General features: G+C 42.0%; 1 protein-coding gene across 1 annotated transcript; it reads left to right on the forward strand.

The window, feature by feature from the left end:
* Positions 1-12,133: 12,133 nt before the first annotated feature.
* On the forward strand, positions 12,134-18,184 carry LOC109917902 (DELTA-thalatoxin-Avl1a-like). Its single transcript, XM_020517786.2, has 3 exons — positions 12,134-12,384; positions 12,474-12,578; positions 15,857-18,184. The coding sequence occupies exons 2-3, from the start codon at positions 12,475-12,477 to the stop codon at positions 16,293-16,295; spliced, it is 543 nt and encodes a 180-aa protein (XP_020373375.1). The 5' UTR covers positions 12,134-12,384; position 12,474; the 3' UTR covers positions 16,296-18,184.
* Positions 18,185-19,042: the final 858 nt, after the last annotated feature.

Raw genomic sequence — 19,042 nt, forward strand, 5'->3', positions numbered from 1 at the left:
CGGACCTGAAACGTTAACTCTGTTTTTTCCTTCACAAATGCTGCCAGACCTGCTGAGCTTTTCCAGCAACTTTGTTTTTGTTTCTGATTTACTGCATCTGCAGTTCTTCCGGTTTTTAAACTGGTTTTGTATTGTGTTAAATGTTTCGTTAAACATCCTCCACTGTCCTTCAGTTGTTTAACCCATTCGCAGATTCTCCCAATTTACTGTGGACAGTCTCTGTCTCATCGCATTAAACTCAGCCTTACCTAAATCTAAAACTCGAGAAGTTGATTCATGCTTTTAACATTCAAATGCTACATTGGATTCAATCATGTTATGATTACTATTTGATAAATGTTCACTTACCATTAGGTTACTAATTAAATCTGGCTCATTACTCATTACTAAATCTAACAATGCTTATTCCCTTGTTGCGTCCAGAATATAATAATTGTGGATATTTCAGCAAGATTTCCTGAAATAGTGTTGTGGGATTGTGTCCAATAACGAACTAGATCATTAAGTGGTGAAAATAGCCTCTGTATTGAGCATCTGCAGTAGCACAGTCCGAGGCAGTGATGGAATCCAAACTACAGTTTTACAGTAGCCTCTTTATACACAGTTCTTACATACATTAAAATTTTAACACTATGGTGTTACATAGTTGTATCTATTGTACACAACTGTTTGTGTAACTTCTGTCCTGGGGAAGCAGGAGATGGTTTAAACCCTTGCTAAATACTGGCTGTTACTCCTGATGGGATTGGAATGTGTGTCTGGTCTGAGCTTGCATAATTAAGAGGCGTTCGTCCTTTTGTCTTTAAAGTTAGCAACGTTAGTAAAAATACAACATTCATATGATCTAAATAAGTGAGAAATTGTACATGTACTAAGTAAAAGTATGGAGGATATTAATCTGATCACCCGCAGCCAGGTTGTGAGATTTCATTTGCTATTGCTTGTTTTGACAGTTCTTACAGATTCATTCATGCTGCTTCACAGAAGCGCTGTTTTGATAGTAAGTTTTTTAAAGGGGTAGCTGCCCTATTTAATATGTATTTAAAAAGTACATACCAGTGGAGGAAACTGTTTGACGTTATGCAACCTATTCAGGTCGGGAGAGATGGTTGCCAAGGGCTAATTCATATAATTTTGTTTCTGATTTACAGCATCCGCAGTTGTTTTGGTTTTTTTTCTAATTCATATTATAATCTTTCTATAATTTTGAGTGAGTAATAGAGACATGATGGTGGGGATGGCATTGTTCTGAGTAGGTTACATTATTAACACTTATTCAGGGGTAGCCTTTGATACAGGAACAGTCTAAACACTGCTTGCAGCATAGTGTCGATAAGAACTGAAAGGTGTAAAGAAGCAGTAATGGGTTAGAAGGGATGTTTAATTTAGTTAAATATTACTGAATGAGTGAATGGAAATGCGGTATCATAAACATTGTGCGCTTGTGAGTGAGTTAGTAAAGAATTGTAAATAAATGAATGGAAACATGGTATTGTAAACATAGAGTGCTTCTGAATGAGTTGGCAAAGAGAACCATAATACAATAGCTCACAGTGTCTTTAGGAAAATCAACTGTGACTATGACAGTGGAAGTGTTAGTTCATTTTTTTCACAAGGTATGGAAGAAATCCCCCCAGGAACTCCGGCAAGGTTAGCTGCAGCGGTTTGGTGCCAATGTGTGTTATTCCTGTTTCACAATCGTGCCTTGAGCATTGCATGTCGTATTATATTTTAACAGAATGGCGACTCCAATCGAAGAGATTATAAAATCGGTTGACTCCAACATAGTTGTGGGAATCGAGATCACAAACAGCAGCAAATGCTTTGATCTAACCGCAGCAGCGTGAGTACAGGGAGCTCGATTAATCCTGCACTAAAGCTTCCTGATTTGAATGTGTTATTCACTGAGTTACGGGTGTCCAACTCCACTTCCACCTCGCCCCCCCCCCCCCCCCACCTCCATGTTTGAAATGTAAGGTCTAATCAACAACACTCGGTAATATCCTTTGCAAGTTTTCGCCCACATTTGCCTTTGAATATTCAACCCACTTCCTGGTGTTCCTCAGCAATGTAAGAGATTTGACCATTGATTGTGTAGTTGGTGAGTACCAGTTCCCATAGACTGGGCAACGCCTACTCAATAAGGTATATAATTGTGAGGTATAAATTCAGTTCAGTTGCGTGTAGGCGCACTTCTGGGTTTAAAGGAGATAAACACTTAAATTAGACCAATTGGCCTTGGGGTGGGTAGATCAGAAACCAAACTTCTCTTTAAGGTGACAGCAATGTCTAAACTAGAGATTTTGTAATGAAAGAGTTGCTCTGGATTCTATCTGCTCAGCAATAATATGTTTATTTTCAATCTGCCTGAGTAGTTACGTCCACCCCTTCATTTTCATAGCCACTGTTTTGATCTATATATCCGTCCCCCTCATACTGGTAAGTGGATGGGTCTGTGAGCTGTGTGTCAGAGGGTGTAGTGAGAAGATGGGGTCATTAACTGGGCAGCAGGACAGGAACCCTCACAATATTTATGAAGTTTTTAGACGAACACTTCAAACACCATAGTGTACAAGGCTTCAGACCAAATGCTGGAAAATGGGATTTAAATCCTTCATCATTGACATGGACATAATGGCCTAAACAGTCTCTTTCTTTACTGTTATAACTTTATGACTTTATATAACATTTCACATAGAAGTCATCTGGACTGCCCAAAATGCAAAACAGATATTAAAATACTATTTTACAACTGCGGTAATGCACAGAATTGTGGCCACTAATTTACAACTCACTTTATTAATTTTAGTTAAAAATTAAATTTGGCCAGGAGATTAAGAGGTTCTTTGGTCCATTATGTCCATGTCAGTAATGAACGATTCTAATCCCATTTTCCAGCATTTGGTCTGAAGCATTGTACATTATGATGTTTCAAGTGCTCGTTTAAAAACTTCTTAAATGTTGTGAGGGCTCTGCCTCTTCCACCTTTTTAAGCAGTGAGTTCCATATACCCACCACTTTCTGGGTCAAGGTTTATTGCCAAAACCCCTTTAAACCTCCTGCTCGTTACCTTAAAACTGTGTCCCCTGGTTATTGACTCCTCCCTGCTAAGAGGAAAGGTTTCTCCCTATTCAGCCTCTCTGTGCCTCTCATTACATCATAAAAATCCATGATGTTTTTGCTTTCTTTAAGAAATGCCATGAAATGGAATTTTTATCATCTTTAAAATTGAGCTGTGATATTTTGCACATATGCAACATCCCATTTTACAGGACATATGCTGAATGTGGCGTTGTACAAAGTCCACCACCACCGACTATAGCGAAGGAGAAGAAAGGAATGTGTGTGTTCATCAAGACCCCATTCTCACTCTATGGCATTGCTGGAGTCCTCAGCTACTCCTTTGGTGACCATCAGTTCTCCCTTCTCTTTTCCAACCCTCTTGACTGCATCAAGTACGAAAATGAATTTGCTCTGCACATTCCTGACACAAAAATAATGACTGATCAAAATTTGTACAAAAAGATGTATAAACAACTGCATGAATCTAGTTCCTTCACCAAAACTGCAATTGGAAAAGGGAATGTAGCACTGCAACTCCACAAAGATGGAATAGAGGTTTCAGGCACAATGTCAAATGTGCGTCACCGAGCTATAATTAAATTGGAGGTTCGAGATAATTTCTCTTCTCCATACAATCTGAATAATTAAAATTCTCTCTGGTGGAAAAGTATCTCAAAATTCTATAACTTACTTCAATTGAACTTCGTATTTTTCTTCTATCGTTGTTCTTTCATTGAATGTGATCATGGCTGCTCTGTGGCATAACTCCATATGAGGCCCATATCCTTTAATACTTTTCATATTAGTAATTTGTCTATCTCAGATTTTTGATGATACTGTCCCTTTAAGAGGAGTATTTTATGTTGGTTTTGTTTTAAGAGAGGTTTTAAGCAGAGGTACCGAGCTTTCTATTAGAATCCAATAAAGTAAACAGCTTGTGGGGCTTTGGGTTTTTTTTTAAAGTCAGAATAATAGAAGCAGCCTGAATGGGTGGGGTCAAGCTGCTCCAGAACAAGAATTTCTTTTAGTTTTAGCTTTCAGTCGCAGTTGTTGCTGAGATTTTGAAGCTGAGTTTGGAAGCTGCAATGCATCTCTCCTGTTAATCTCTCTGTCAGAGTTTTCTCTTCACGTTTTTCCTCCCAGACTGGAGAATTGCCTGTGAGACAATCTATTTTACTGAATTTACTTTTGTGTTCATGAGATGTTAATATTTGGAACAGTTACTGTTAAGTCGTCAAATAACCTTTTATACTGATAAGTTTTCCAATAGAGTTGTTATTCCAATTTCATCTTTCTTTTCTTGTATTTTAACAATATTGTATGAATAAAGTGTGTTTTGCTTCAAGACTGGTGGCTTGACTAATTGAATTGCATCCAAAATGCAATGCCTGACACTTGCCTTTAAAATAAGAATTTCAGGTCTAGGCTATCTTCTTGATATATTGTGATGGGGTTTGGTCTGGTCCATAACAGATTTAAAATTAACATTTGATCCTACATTCACTGCTGTTTGTAGAAGAGAGTTCCAAACAACTTGTGTCCATCGTGTGTAGCAGTATTGTGTTTAACATCTCTTCTGAACTGTCTGGTCCTAATTCTCTAACGTGGCCCTAAGTTCTAGAATCCTCAACCAGTACAAATAATCTACCTTTATTTACCCTGTCTTTTCCTATTAATATCTTGAAGATTACCCTTCAGATAACCCTTCAATCTCCTAAATTCTAGAGACAGCAGGCCTAATTCGTGTAATCTTGCTTCCTAATTTAACCAGCTATCGTTCTTGAAAACCTATATTGCACTCTGCCCCAAGGCTAATGTGTCCTTCCTAAGGTGTGGTGTTCAGATCTGCTCACAGTTCTCCAAATGGGATCTAATCAGGGTTTTGTATAACTGCAGCATAACTTCTGCATCCTTATATTTGAGTCCTCTAGATATAAAGGTAATATTCCATTATCTTTATTGACTGTTTTCTGGATCTGTTTGTGACATTTTAAAGATCTATGCACCTGAATCCCAAGTCTGTTTGTACATCCACTGCTTCTAACTTCAGACCATCTGGAAAGGACCCTGATCTATCCTTTTTTCACCTAAACCCCACACTGGCATACATTGAACTCCATCTGCCGCAGTTTTGCCCATTCCCTTAGTCTATCAGTGTCCCTTTGTAATTTTATGCTGTCATCTGCACTCTTCTATAATGCTGCCTAATTTTGGGTCATCAGCAAATGTGGATATATGACTTTCTATGCCATTATCCAAGTCATTAATAACTGACGCTCATTACAGATCACCACTGGCCACATCCTGCCAATGTAATTACTTACCCATTATCTCTACTTTCTGTCACTTGCCACTCAACCTATTTATTCATTTTGTGGGATGTGGGCGTCACTGGCTGGGCCAGTATTTATTGCCTGTCCCTAGTTGCTCTTGAGAAGGTGGTGGTGAGCTACCTCTTTGAATCACTACAGGCCATGTGCTGTAGGTTGACTCACAATACCTTTAGGGAGGGAACTCCAGGATTTTGATCCAGCCACTGTGAAGGAACTATTGGAAATATTTCCAATTCAGGATGGCGAGTGGCTTGGAGGGAAACTTGAAGGCGGTGGTGTTCCCATGTGTCTGCTGCCCTTGTCCTTCTTAAGGGAAGTGGTCATGGCTTTGGAAGGTGCTGTCTGATGATTTTTAGTGAATTTCTCCAGTGCATCTTGTAGATAGTACACACTGCTGCTATTGAGCGCCAGCAGTGAAGACAGTGGATGTTTGTGGATGTAGTGCCTGTCAAGTGAGTTGCTTGTCCTGGATGGTGTCAAGCTTCTTGAGTGTTGTTGGGGCTGCACTCATCCAGGCAAGTGGGGAGTACTCCAGCACATTCCTGACTTGTGCCTTGTAGATGGTGGACAGGTTTTAGAGAGTAAGGAAGTGAGTTACCTGCCGCAGTATTCTTCGCCTCTGACCTGATCTTGTATCCTCTATGTTTATGTGGTGAGTCCAGTTGAGTTTCTGGTCAATGATAACTCGCTGGGTATTGTTAGTGAGGGATTCAGTGATGGTAAATCCATTGAATGTCAAGAGGCAGTGGTTAGATTGTCTCTTATTGATGATGGTTGTAGCATTTGTGTGGCATGAATGTTACTTACCACTTGTCAGCCCAAGCCCTGATACCGACCAGATCTTGTCGCATTTGAACATGGACTGCTTCAGTATCTGAGGAGTCGTGAATGGCGCTGAGCATTGTGCAATCATTGGTGAACATCCCCACCTCTGACCTTATGATGGAGGGAAGGTCATTGATGAAGCAGCAGAAGATGGTTGGACCTAGGACACTACCCTGAGGAACTCCTGGAGAAATGTCCTGCAGCTGAGATGACTGACCTCCAACAACCATGACCATCTTCCTACTTGTCAGATATGACTCCAATTTCCCATCAATGTCGATGATTTGCCCACAGTTCCATGGGCTACCTCCTTAGTTAGCAGTTTCTTATGCAGGATCTTGTCAAATTCCTTCTGGAAGTCCATATAAACATTATCCATAGACATTCCCCTGTCAAATACCCTTAGTCATCGCTTCAAAAAAATTCTATGGGGTTTGTCAGGCATGACCTACCTGTTATAAATCCAGGCATAAAATTTTCAAGGTATTCAGTTACCCCATCCTTGATTATAGACTCTAACAATTTCCCATCACAGATGTTAGGCTAACTGGTTTGTAATTCCCTTTTTTTTCTGTTTTGCCTTTCTTAAAAAGTGGTGTGACATGTAATTTTCCAATCCAGAAGGATAACTCCTGTATCTAGGGAACCCTGAAAGATTATAGTTAGAGCATCTACAATGTGCCTCCATACTTCCTTTAACTCCCTCACAGATCATAGAACAAAAGATAATAGAATCCCATACAGTGGGAGAAGAGGCCATTTGGCCCATCGGGTCTGCATCGAACCTCCGAAGAGCATCCCACCCTAACCCAGCCCCATTCTATCATAATAACTCCACATGTACCATGTCAAATCCATCTGGCCTGCACATCCATGAACACTATGAATAAATTAGCGTGGCCAAGCCACATAACCTGCACTGTTTTGAACTGTGGGAGGAAACCAACACAGATACAGGGAGAATGTGCAATTCCACACAGTCACCAAAGGCTGGAATCGAACCTGAGTCCCTGGTGCTGTGACGTAGCAGTGCTAACCATTGTGCCTTCCACCCCTTGGATGGAAACCAAGAAGTCCCAGGGATTTCTCATTCTTTAATTCCATTAATTTCCTCATTGCTGATGTTTAACTTATATTAATTGTATTCAGTCTCTGTTCCCACTCCACTACTAATTTCTTCAGGACCTCTGGCAAGCTATCCTTCTTTTCTATGTAAATACTGAGGCAAAATAATTATTCAACATGTGTGCCATTTCTCCACAGTCAATATCCCCAGTTTTAGTCTTTAGTAGGCCAACATTTCTCCCGACCACCTGCTTTCCCCTTATGTTGCTGTAAAATTTCTTCCTATTGATTTTGGTCTCCCTAGCAAGGTTCCTTTCATAATCCCTTTGCACAGGTCATATAAGCTGCTTTGTAGTCTTCTGATGGTCTTTGTTTCTTTCCCATTCAGCAGGATCTGTGCTTTTTTTTTGCACTTTTGTAAGCCCTTTCTTCCAGTTTTATCCTGTCCCTTATCTCATGGTTGTTTTTCTGTAAAGTGGAGCTTTTCCCTCTCAGGGGTAGAAACTGCTTTTGGATTGTGTTAAATATTTCTTTAAACTTCCCTCACTATTCTTCAATTGTTTTACCCATTAGCAGGTTTTCCTGGTTTACTATTTACAGTCTCTGCCTCACCTTGTTAAAATTAACCTTACCCAAATCCAAAAGTCTGGAAGCTGATTCATACCTTTCACTTTCCTACACTGCACTGAATTTGATTATGCCATGATTATTATAATAAATAACGATCATGTTATTTGATAAATGTTCTCGCACAATTAGGATATTTTTTAAATCTGGCTTAACACTCATTACTAAATCCAATATTGCTTGTTCCCTTGACAACAAGGTGCAGAGCTGGATGAACACAGCAGGCCAAGCAGCATCATAGGAGCAGAAAGGCTGACGTTTCGGGCCTAGACCCTTCATCAGAAATGGGGGGAGGGGAAGGGGGTTCTGAAATAAATAGGGAGAGAGGGGGAGGCGGATAGAAGATGATTAGAGGAGAAGATAGGTGGAGAGGAAACAGACAGGTCGAAGAGGCGGGGATGGAGCCAGTAAAGGTGAGTGTAGGTGGGGAGTTAGGGAGGGGATAGGTCAGTCCAGGGAGGACGGACAGGTCAAGGGGGCGGGATGAGGTTAGTAGGTAGGAGATGGGGGTGCGGCTTGAGGTGGGAGGAGGGGATAGGTGGGAGGAAGAACAGGTTGGGGAGGTGGGGACGAGCAGGGCTGGTTTTGGGATGCGGTAGGGGGAGGGGAGATTTTGAAGCTTATGAAATCCACATTGATACCATTGGGCTGCAGGGTTCCCAAGCGGAATATGAGTTGCTGTTACTGCAACCTTCGGGTGGCATCGTTGTGGCACTGCAGGAGGCCCAGGATGTACATGTCGTCTGAGGAATGGGAGGGGGAGTCGAAATGGTTTGCGACTGGGAGGTGCAGTTGTTTATTGCGAACTGAGCGTAGGTGTTCTGCAAAGCAGTCCCCAAGCCTCCGCTTGGTTTCCCCAATGTAGAGGAGGCCACAACGGGTACAGCGGATGCAGTATACCACATTGGCAGATGTGCAGGTGAACATCTGCTTGATGTGGAAAGTCTTCTTGGGGCCTGGGATGGGGGTGAGGGAGGAGGTATGGGGGCAGGTGTAGCACTTCCTGCGGTTGCAGGGAAAAATGCCGGGTGTGGTGGGTTGGAGGGGAGTGTGGAGCAGACAAGGGAGTCACGGAGAGAGTGGTCCCTCCGGAAAGCAGATAAGGGTGGGGAGGGAAAACTGACTTTGGTGGTGGGGTCGGATTGCAGATGGCGGAAGTGTCGGAGGATGATGCGTTGGTTCCAGAGGTTGGTGGGGTGGTACGTGAGGACGAGAGGGATTCTTTTTTGGTTGTTATTGCGGGGACGGGGTATGAGGGATGAGTTGCGGGAAATGCGGGAGACACGGTGGAGGGCATTCTCGACCACTGAGGGGGGGATGTTGCGGTCCTTGAAAAACGAGGACATCTGAGATGTATGGGAGTGGAATGCCTCATCCTGGGAGCAGATGCGGCGGAGGCGAAGGAATTGGGAATAGGGGATAGCATTTTTGCAGGAAGGTGGGTGGGAGGAGGTGTATTCTAGGTAGCTGTGGGAGTTGGTGGGCTTGAAATGGATATTGGTTTCTAGGTGGTTGCCCGAGATGGAGACAGAGAGGTCCAGGAAGGAAAGAGAGGTATTAGAGATGGCCCAGGTGTACTTAAGGTTGGGGTGGAAGGTGTTGGTGAAATGGAAGAACTGTTCGAGCTCCTCGTGGGAGCACGAGGCGGTGCCGATACAGTCATCAATGTAACGGAGGAAGAGGTGGGGTTTAGGGCCAGTGTAGGTACGGAAGAGGGATTGTTCCACATAACCTACACAGAGGAAGGCATAGCTTGGGCCCATGCGGGTACCCATGGCCACCCTCTTTGTCTGTATGAAGTGGGAGGAATTAAAAGAGTTGTTGAGGGTGAGGACAAGTTCGGCTAAGCGGATGAGGGTGTCAGTGGAGGGGGACTGGTCGGGCCTGTGGGACAGGAAGAAGCGAACGGCCTTTAGGCCATCTGTATGGGGAATGCAGGTGTATAGGGACTGAATGTCCATGGTAAAGATGAGGTGTTGGGGACCGGGGAATTGGAAGTTCTGGAGGAGGTGGAGGGCGTGGGTGGTGTCACGGACGTAGGTAGGGAGTTCCTGGACCAAGGGGGAGAAAATGGAGTCCAGATAGTTGGAGATAAGTTCGGTGGGGCAGGAGCAGGCGGAGACAATGGGTCGACCAGGGCATTCAGGTTTGTGGATTTTGGGAAGGAGATAGAAGCGGGCAGTGCGGGGTTGGGGAACGCCAAAGTCTGAAAATTTGTTGCTCGAGACAAGGTGTAACTTATTACCTGTCTCTGGAACCATTAAAGTAAAGTTTATGGTCCATGTCAAATCAAAAGAAGCTCCATGGTGCCAAGTATGGAGTGCAGACTCCCAATAGGAAGAAAAATCAACAAGTGTGTTATGTTAAAATGATAAAGACATACTATCTCAAGGTCAATAGTCAGGTGAAAAGTATATTTGTGTGAGTGAAATAAAAATATCAGATCAATTAGAGAATGAATCAGAAATTCATAATGTAAAAGTTGATTCTCCAGTAGATTTGATATTACTGAGGGACATAAAAGGTTAGATAGATAATACTTTATTTTCCAGAAAACAATCAAAGTAGTTTATCTCATAGAATCCCTACAGGGGGGAAACAGGCCCTTTGGTCCAACAAGTCCACACTGACTCTCAGAGCATTCTACCCAGACCCATCCCTATACCCCACCTCATCTCCATTATGGGCAATTTAGTATGGACAATCCACCTAGCCACTGAGGGAGGAAATTGGAGCACCCAGAAGAAATGCATGCAGACACAGGGAGAATGTGCAAAGTCCACACAGGCAGTCACCTAAGGGTGGAATTGAACCCAGGTCCCTGGTGCTGTGAGACGGCAGTGCTAGCCACTGACCCACCATGCTGCCTCATAAAGGCTATTGTTTATAAAGGCTATTGAACCATTGGGTGAGTTGAGTGAATAGTCTAATAAGAGTGTTGTTGGCTGTTCATGATCTTAATGTAAGTGTGAATTACCTATAAAAAGAATTCTTACAGTCTCAATACAGAGAAATTTGATCAAGTGTAGGAAGAAGTTAAATTTATGATGGACAATGACGTTATTGTTTCGTGTCACAGTCGCTGGATCTCACCTTGTTGTGCTGGTGCCTAAGCCAGATGGATTGCAAATATCCTGTATTTACTGTAACAGAGTCAACATGGTAACAAAACTGGACTAATATCCTATTCCACAATTCATACAATCCCTGCAGTGCAGAAGCAGGCCATTTGGCCCATCAAGTCCACACCAACCCTCCGAAGAGCATCCCACTCAGATCCATCCCTCTAACTTATCCCCATAACCCTGCGTTTCCCACAGCTAATCCTACACGTCCCCGAATGCTGTGGGGAATTTAGCATGGCCAATTCACCCTACCTGCATATCTTTGGACTGTGGGAGGAAACCGGAGCATCCAGAAGAAACCTACACAGACACAGGGAGAATGTGCAAACTCCACATTGTCACCCAAGGTTGGACTCAAACCCGGGTACCTGGAGCTGTGAGGCAGCAGTGGATATGCATAATTCCTCACCAAAATCAACGTGCTCAAAGAATATTTGCACATTCCATGGATTCATATAAAAACAGACAACTGCGGATGTTAGAAATCAGAAACAAAATCAGAAATTGCTGCAGAAACTCAGCAGGTCTGGAAGCACATGTGGAGAGTAATCAGAGTTAACATTTCGGGTCCAGTGACCCTTCTTCAGAACTGATTCTCGACTGATATCAAATGATCGCAGTTCAATGATATAACGAAGAGTAGTTTGCATTAAACTATTAGCTTTAGCCAGGTATAGGATAAGCAAGATCTTTTTAAAACTGAAGTCAAAAACTTTTGTGTTGAATTTGAAAGAGACCTAATGACAAGTGCAAATATAATTTGTCCTGGAAAATGAGAGTGTTCAGAGCAGGCGAAGGAAATAAGCTACCTCTGTGAAAGAATATGTCAAATTTCTGCAGCCAAAATTTCTGGGCAGATCTCTGCAGATTATTAATGTGTAATTCTGCAAAAATTGCTGCTCTATGGTTCAGAATAATACAAGAACTCGGTGGGAAACAGTTAGCTTTGGAATAGGCAGCTTTCTGCACTTACCTCCCACATACATTCTGAAAGAGGAACTAAGTAGCTAGATAGCAGGAGGTAGAGAGAGGGAGGGAGCAGCTGCCCAGGAGACCGGCCTCTGATTTGTTGGCGCATAGGAGCCGTAACACGTCTTCATTACAAACTCAAGCAATCCTCCAATAACGGAGAATAGCTGGAGCCGGATCTGGCGTCTCTCTGAAAAAAGGAATAACCATAAATAGACGAGCAGTAGGCATTATCTCTCCCTGAATAACGATCGGAAGTTTTTCAGTTCACAGGAAGGGTGTGGGTTTGAACTGGGTTACATTGCGTGTTGGAACAGAAGAAAGTGGACCCCACAGCCTGGACTCAGTGAGATCCCCCCCGCAGGAAGTCAGGCAAGGTTGGCACCAAACTGCTGTAGCTAATGTGTGTTATTCCTGTTTTACAATCGTGCCTTGAACATTGCATGTTGTATTATATTTTTAACAGAATGGCGACGCCGATTGAAGAGATTATAAAATCGGTTGACTCCAACATACTTGTGGGAATCGAGATCACAAACAGCAGCAAACATTTTGATCTAACTGCAGCAGCGTGAGTACAATGACAACAAGGTGTAGAGCTGGATGAACACAGCAGGCCAAGCAGCATCATAGGAGCAGAAAGGCTGATGTTTCGGGTCTGGACCCTTCATCAGAAATTAATCCTGCACTGAAGCAGAGTTTGAGCCTGCTTCCTGATTTGAATGTGTTATTCACTAAGTTACGGCTGCCCAGATCTCCCACCCCCTCCAAACACCCGCGCAGCCTCCCTGTTTGAAATATAAGGTATAATCAATAATACGTGGTAATATATTTTGCAAGTTGTTGCTCACGTTTACCTGTGACCCACTTTCTGACTTTCCTCAGAGATTCGGTATTTGAAAGTGTATCTCCAAAACCTTTCTTATTCCTGTTTTTATCCAAATATCTTTTAAACGGGTACAATCACAACATTTAAAAGACGTTTGGATAAGTGCGTGAATAGAAAAGGTTTGGAGGGATATGGGCCAAGAGCAGGCAGGTGCGACTAGTTTAGCTTGGGATTATGTTCAGTATGGACTGGTCGGACTGAAAGGCCTGTTTCCGTGCTATATGACTCTAGATCACCCAGCTGGGTCGGTTGTTTTTGGTGAGTACCATTTCTCACAGTTTGGGCAATGCCTGCTTTATAAGGTGTGTAATTGTAAGGGATAAAGTCAGTGAATTTGTGTGTATGAGCATTTTTGGATTTACAGAAGATCAACAGGACTTTGTGGGAAGTTAGGGAGGAAATTGCGAGGCCCTTTGCATTAATACTTGTATCATCTATAACTATGCGTGGGGTGCCGGCAGACTGGAGAGTGGCTAATGTTTTGCCTCGTTTAGGAAGGGTTGCAAGGTGAGAAGCGTGGGAACTATAGACCTGTAAGTCTGACTTCAGTGGTGGGTAAGTTGTTGGAAGTGATTCAGAAAGACTGGCTTAATGTGCATTTGGAGAGACACGGAATGATTAGGGATAGTCAGCATGGTTTTGTACGAGGGAAATCGTGTCTTTCAAACTTGGTTGAGTTTTTTTGAGGAAGTAACTAAAAAGATTGAGGGCATTGTTTACTTGGACTCTATCTATTTGGATTTTAGTAAAGCTTTGGACAAGGTTCAGGATGGTAGACTAATTGGTAAAGTTAGGTCACATGGTATTCAGGGTGAGCTTGCCAATTGGATACATTATTGGTTTAACAGCAGTAGACAGAGTAGTGGTGGAGATTTGCTTTTTGTACTGGAGGCCTGTGACCAGCGATGTTCCACAGGGATTGGTTCTGGGTCCTTGTTTGTTTGTTATTTATATAAATGATTTGGATGAGAATATTGAAGGCATAGTTAATAAGTTTGCATACACCAAAATTGGTGGCATAGCAGAGAGTGAAGAAGGTTTTCTAAGATTACAGAGGTATCTTGATCAAATGGGCCAGTGGGCTGAGAAATGGCAGATGGAGTTCAATTTGGATAAATGCGTGGATATTGCATTTTGGTACAACAAACTAGGGTAGGGCTTATGCAATTAATAGGAGGGCCTTGGGTAGTGTTATAGAACAGAGGGACCTAGGGTGCAGTTATATAATTCTTTGAAGTTTGCATCACATATAGACAGGGTGGTTAGAAAGGCATTTGGCACACTTGCCTTCATTGCTCAGTCCTTTGAGTATAGGAGCTGGGAGGTCATGTTGAGGTTGTACAGGACATTGGTGAGGCCTCTTCTGGAATACTGTGTCCACTTCCGGTTGCCCAGATATAGGAAGAATATTACTGAGCTGGAGAGGGTTCAGAAGGGATTTACCAGAATGTTGCCAGGTATGGAAGGTTTGAGTTATAAAGAAAGGCTGGGACTTTTTTCACTGGAGTGAAAAGTTGAAAGGCGACCTGATAGAAGCTTATAGAAGTAATGAGAAGTATAGACACAGTTAATGGTAGTTGTCTTTTCCCTGAAGTGGGGAATTTCAAGCCTAGGAGGTGAGGGGAGAGAGATTTAAAAAGACATGAGGCAATTATTTTATACAGAGGGTGGTTCACGTGTGGAATGAACTTCCTGAGGAAGTGGTGGATGTGGGTACAATTACAATGTTTAAAATACATTTGGATAAGTACATGAATAGGAAAAGTTTGGAGAGATATGGGCCAAGAGCAGGACAGGTGGGACTAGTCTAGTTTGGGATTATGTTGGGCGTGGACTGGTTGGACAGAAGGGTCTATTTCCCTGCTCTATGACTGTAAGTATTATCGATCTGAATATTCTTCTGAGCACAGTTCAGAAACTTTTCTCCTTCTCTGTCCTTTACACTGTTACTATGTTAACCTGTATTAGGTTAATTAAAATCCTGAGGTGAGATTTGAATATATATCCTACTTATTCATAGAACCCCTACAGTGTGGAAACGGGCCATTCGGCCCAACAAGTCCACACCACCCCTCTGAAGAGCATCCCACCCAGACCCATTCCCCTATGCCTGCATTTCCCATGTCTAACCCACCTAACCTAAACATCCCTGGGCACTATAGCATAGCCAATCCACCAAGCCTGCACATCTTTGGACTGTGGAGGAAACCCACACAGACACAGGTAGAATGTGCAAACTCCACACAGACAGTCACCTGAAGCTGGAATTGAACCCAGGTCCCTAGCGCTGTGAGGCAGCAGTGCTAATCACTGAGCCACCGTGCTGCCCGAAGGGCCTCATGGAACAGCACGACAATTAAACTAATTGTGCTCTTGCCCTTTATTCACACATGCACAATTGCCAATAAGAACGAGCAGAGCTGAGATCCTGCCTATTTTTATCTTCTCGGCAGCTACACTTTCACTAACTGCTGCCTTGGATTGGAAACCTTGAGTCATAAAGTTATAACAGCACAAGGAGGCTATTCAGCCCATCATGTCCATGTCAGTAATGGACCATCAGTGCATCCTAATCCCATTTTCCAGCCCTACATCTGAAGCTTTGCACACTATGGTATCAAGTGCTCATCTAAAAACTTCTTAAATGTTGTGGGGGTTCCTGCCTCTTCCATCTTTTTAGGCAGTGAGTTCCAGCTAACCACCGCTCTCTGGGTGAATGTTTTTTGCCCAAATCCCCTTTTAATCCTCTAGCTCCTTGCCTTGAAACTTTGCCCCCTGGTTATTGACTCCTCCCTGCTAAAGGGAAAGGATTCTTTCTATGTAGCCTATCTGGCCTCCCATTACACTACAAAAATGCACGTTGTTTTTGTTTTCTTTAAGCAAAGCTGCAAAATGAAATTTTTATCATCTTTAAAATTGAGCTGTGATATTTTGCACATATGCAACATCCCATTTTACAGGACATATGCTGAATGTGGCGTTGTACAAAGTCCACCACCACCAACTATAGCGAAGGAGAAGAAAGGAACGTGTGTGTTCATCAAGACCCCGTTCTCGCTCTATGGCAGTGCTGGAGTCCTCAGCTACTCCTTTGGTGACCATCAGTTCTCCCTTCTGTTTTCCAACCCTCTTGACTGCATCAAGTACGACAGTGAATTTGCTCTGCACATTCCTGACACAAAAACAATGACTGATCGAAATTTGTACAATAAGATGTATACACAACTGCATGAATCTAGTTCCTTCACTAAAACTGCAATTGGAAGAGGGAATACAGCACTGCAACTCCACAAAGATGGAATGGAGATTTCAGGCACAATGTCAAATGTGCGTCACAAAGCTATAATTAAATTGGAGGTTCGAGATCATTTCTCTTCTCCATACAAGCCTAATGATTAAAATTCTCTTTGGTGGGGAAATATCTCAAAATTCCATCACTTATTTAATGGAATTTCTTAATTGTCTTATTTTCTAGTGTAATGAAATCCATACCAAAATTGACCAGTAATCACAGGACTATAATGCCTTTTTATATAGAATAACGGAGTTATTTGCTTCATATCCTATTTTTGTAAGGATTTTGTCCATTCATAATAAGACTATTATTTTGTTTCTAACACTGACTTACTTTTTCCTAAAAGTCACTGTTAGAACATGATAAACTTTACCTATCTCCTGATGTAACGCACATCAGTCTGACTTGGAAACTATATTGTTCCTACACTGTCACTTTATCAAAATCCTACAGTACCCTTCCCAACAGCACTGTGTGTGTCCGTCCAGCCCAAAGACTGCAGTGCTTTAAAAAGGCAGTTCACCACAACGACCTTCTCCTTTAGGGCAATTAGGGATCGATTAAAAACTGCAGACCTGACCAGTGACACCCACATCACATTAAAAGAAAACGTTCCTCATTGCCTCAAACGTATAACCTGCAGTAGAGGTTTTCTTTTCTTCTATAATTGAAAGGCTTTTGTAATCTCAGCCTCGCATAATATAACCATGCTTATTGAAAGTAGCCGTGGATGTAATTGTGACTTTGGGCAATATTGTACTAACATTTTAAAAGTGAACGACTTGTGCTACCTGCTCTGCATTAGCAATTGCACAGTTACTGACACTGAACTGACATGTTAATTAGATCATAAAGTAGAAGGAGGGCAAGAGCCAAACTTGAGTAATGTTCCAACCAAAGACAGAATGTGATAAAGCTGGCCACTAAGACTGTGAGTAAGACACGTGACATTGGTCATTTTCTAACTTTGCATTTCCTATAGAGACCTTTGCCAACTTGAACTGTGCATTTGAAACATGGATTCATGTTGTACACAGTTTCCTGACCAGAAGGACTCCTTAATTTCCAATAAACAATTCATGCTGGTTAAACCTCCCCTCTGGACTGCACTCAATAGGTAAGGCAGTGTTGATCAGGGGTCACATATTTAATAGCAACTTGTGAGACACCATCTCCAGCATGGAACCCTGTCAGACATGAGCATAAGCTGCAGTATCGGGACTTCAATGTTATTCTGAACTAAATATGTATTTTATGTATATTATCAAGGTGTGTAACAGCTTAAAATGGGACATTCTAGAAGTTGAACACTGACTTTGCGGAATCTGGTGAACTTTAATGATCATTAGATTGTGAATTAGATAAATGAATGAAAAAATGTGGAATTGAAAGCTTGAGGACTTCACCTTTTTAATAATCTAATGAATGGTTTCTTTTTTTTTCAATGGAAAAACATCTAAACCCTGCTTGGATAAAGTACTTTTCCTCTGCCTGTCTGTTCTTTTCAGTCGAGATGACAAAATAAATTAGCTGCATTTAACTTCACTTACATCAGTGCCTGATAGTTATATACATTTACCATTCATTCTATTTTTACTCATTACACAGTTAAAATCTTACGTAATAGAAAATTTGTTATGAATTTTTGCTTATATAACTCAATCTTTGAGTATCATCAAATTATTGAATCACTGTATTTTTGTAAAAAAGGAAATTTGGATGTCAGGAACATGAAGATCTATAATTAACCTAAAGAAGGACTTGAGGAAAGGTAAATGTACTGGGTTAGACCTATTAAATGGAGTCTTGAACATTTATACTGGTTTTAAAGAAACATCTTAACCTTGTAATTCTAACCTTGTTTTACTTTTGGCTCTGATGTACTTACAATATTTTAGTTTGCAATTTTTACAATAAGAACATTTGTGATTGGTGTTGCAATTTTTTATGATTATTAATGACACATTAAATGCTGGTTACTATTGTGTTCAAACTGTTGTTTTTCTGACTTGTTACCGTATCCCTGGAACAGTTCTCCTTGGAAAAGTGAAGATTAGAGATTTGATGGAGGTATTCAACATCATGATAGATGAAGAAAAACTGTTCTCATTGGTAGCACAATCGAGAATCAGAGAATGTCACTTTAAGGCAGACAGCCAAAGAAGCAACAGTGATATGAGGAAAACATTTATGCAGTGAGTAGCTTTGATCTGCAATACACTACCTGAGAGCATTTAAAGTGGGAGATTTACCAGAGTTTGCACACACAATTTTTATCTCAAAAATATACTTTATTCATAAAAAAATCTTTGTATATGTACATTGACACAGTTGCATATCAAGTAAACACAAAACATTGGAGTTTGACTATACACAAAAACAAAGACCTCTCTTACACATACGATACTAATATTTACACATATTTGATACACTGGGAGGGTCTGATAACTGAACGGACACCCATTTAACTTCAGCAGGAAGACCTCAGACAGTGGTCTTTCCCCATGTGCCTTGGCGGCAGCTGCACCAAGCTTTACTGCGTCCCTCAGCACGTAGTCCTGGACCTTGGAATGTGCCAGTCTGCAACACTCAGTCGGGGTCTGCTCCTTGTTCTGGAAAACCAACGGGGTTCGGGGAGACCAAAGAGCATCTTCCATCAAGTTGACGGTCTTCCAGGTGCAGTTGATGTTGGTCTCAGTGTGTGTTACAGGGAAAAGACCATAGAGCACAGAGTCCCACATCATGGAGCTGCTCAGGACAAGCCACAACAAAAACTATTGCACCTTCCGCCAGACCTCCATTGCAAAGGCACGTTCCAGAAGGAGATGTGTGACAGTCTGAATGCCCCCAC

Source organism: Rhincodon typus, unplaced genomic scaffold (genome assembly GCF_021869965.1).
Source record: "Rhincodon typus isolate 14 unplaced genomic scaffold, sRhiTyp1.1 hic_rhity00002354, whole genome shotgun sequence".
NCBI classification, from domain to species: Eukaryota; Metazoa; Chordata; class Chondrichthyes; order Orectolobiformes; family Rhincodontidae; genus Rhincodon; species Rhincodon typus.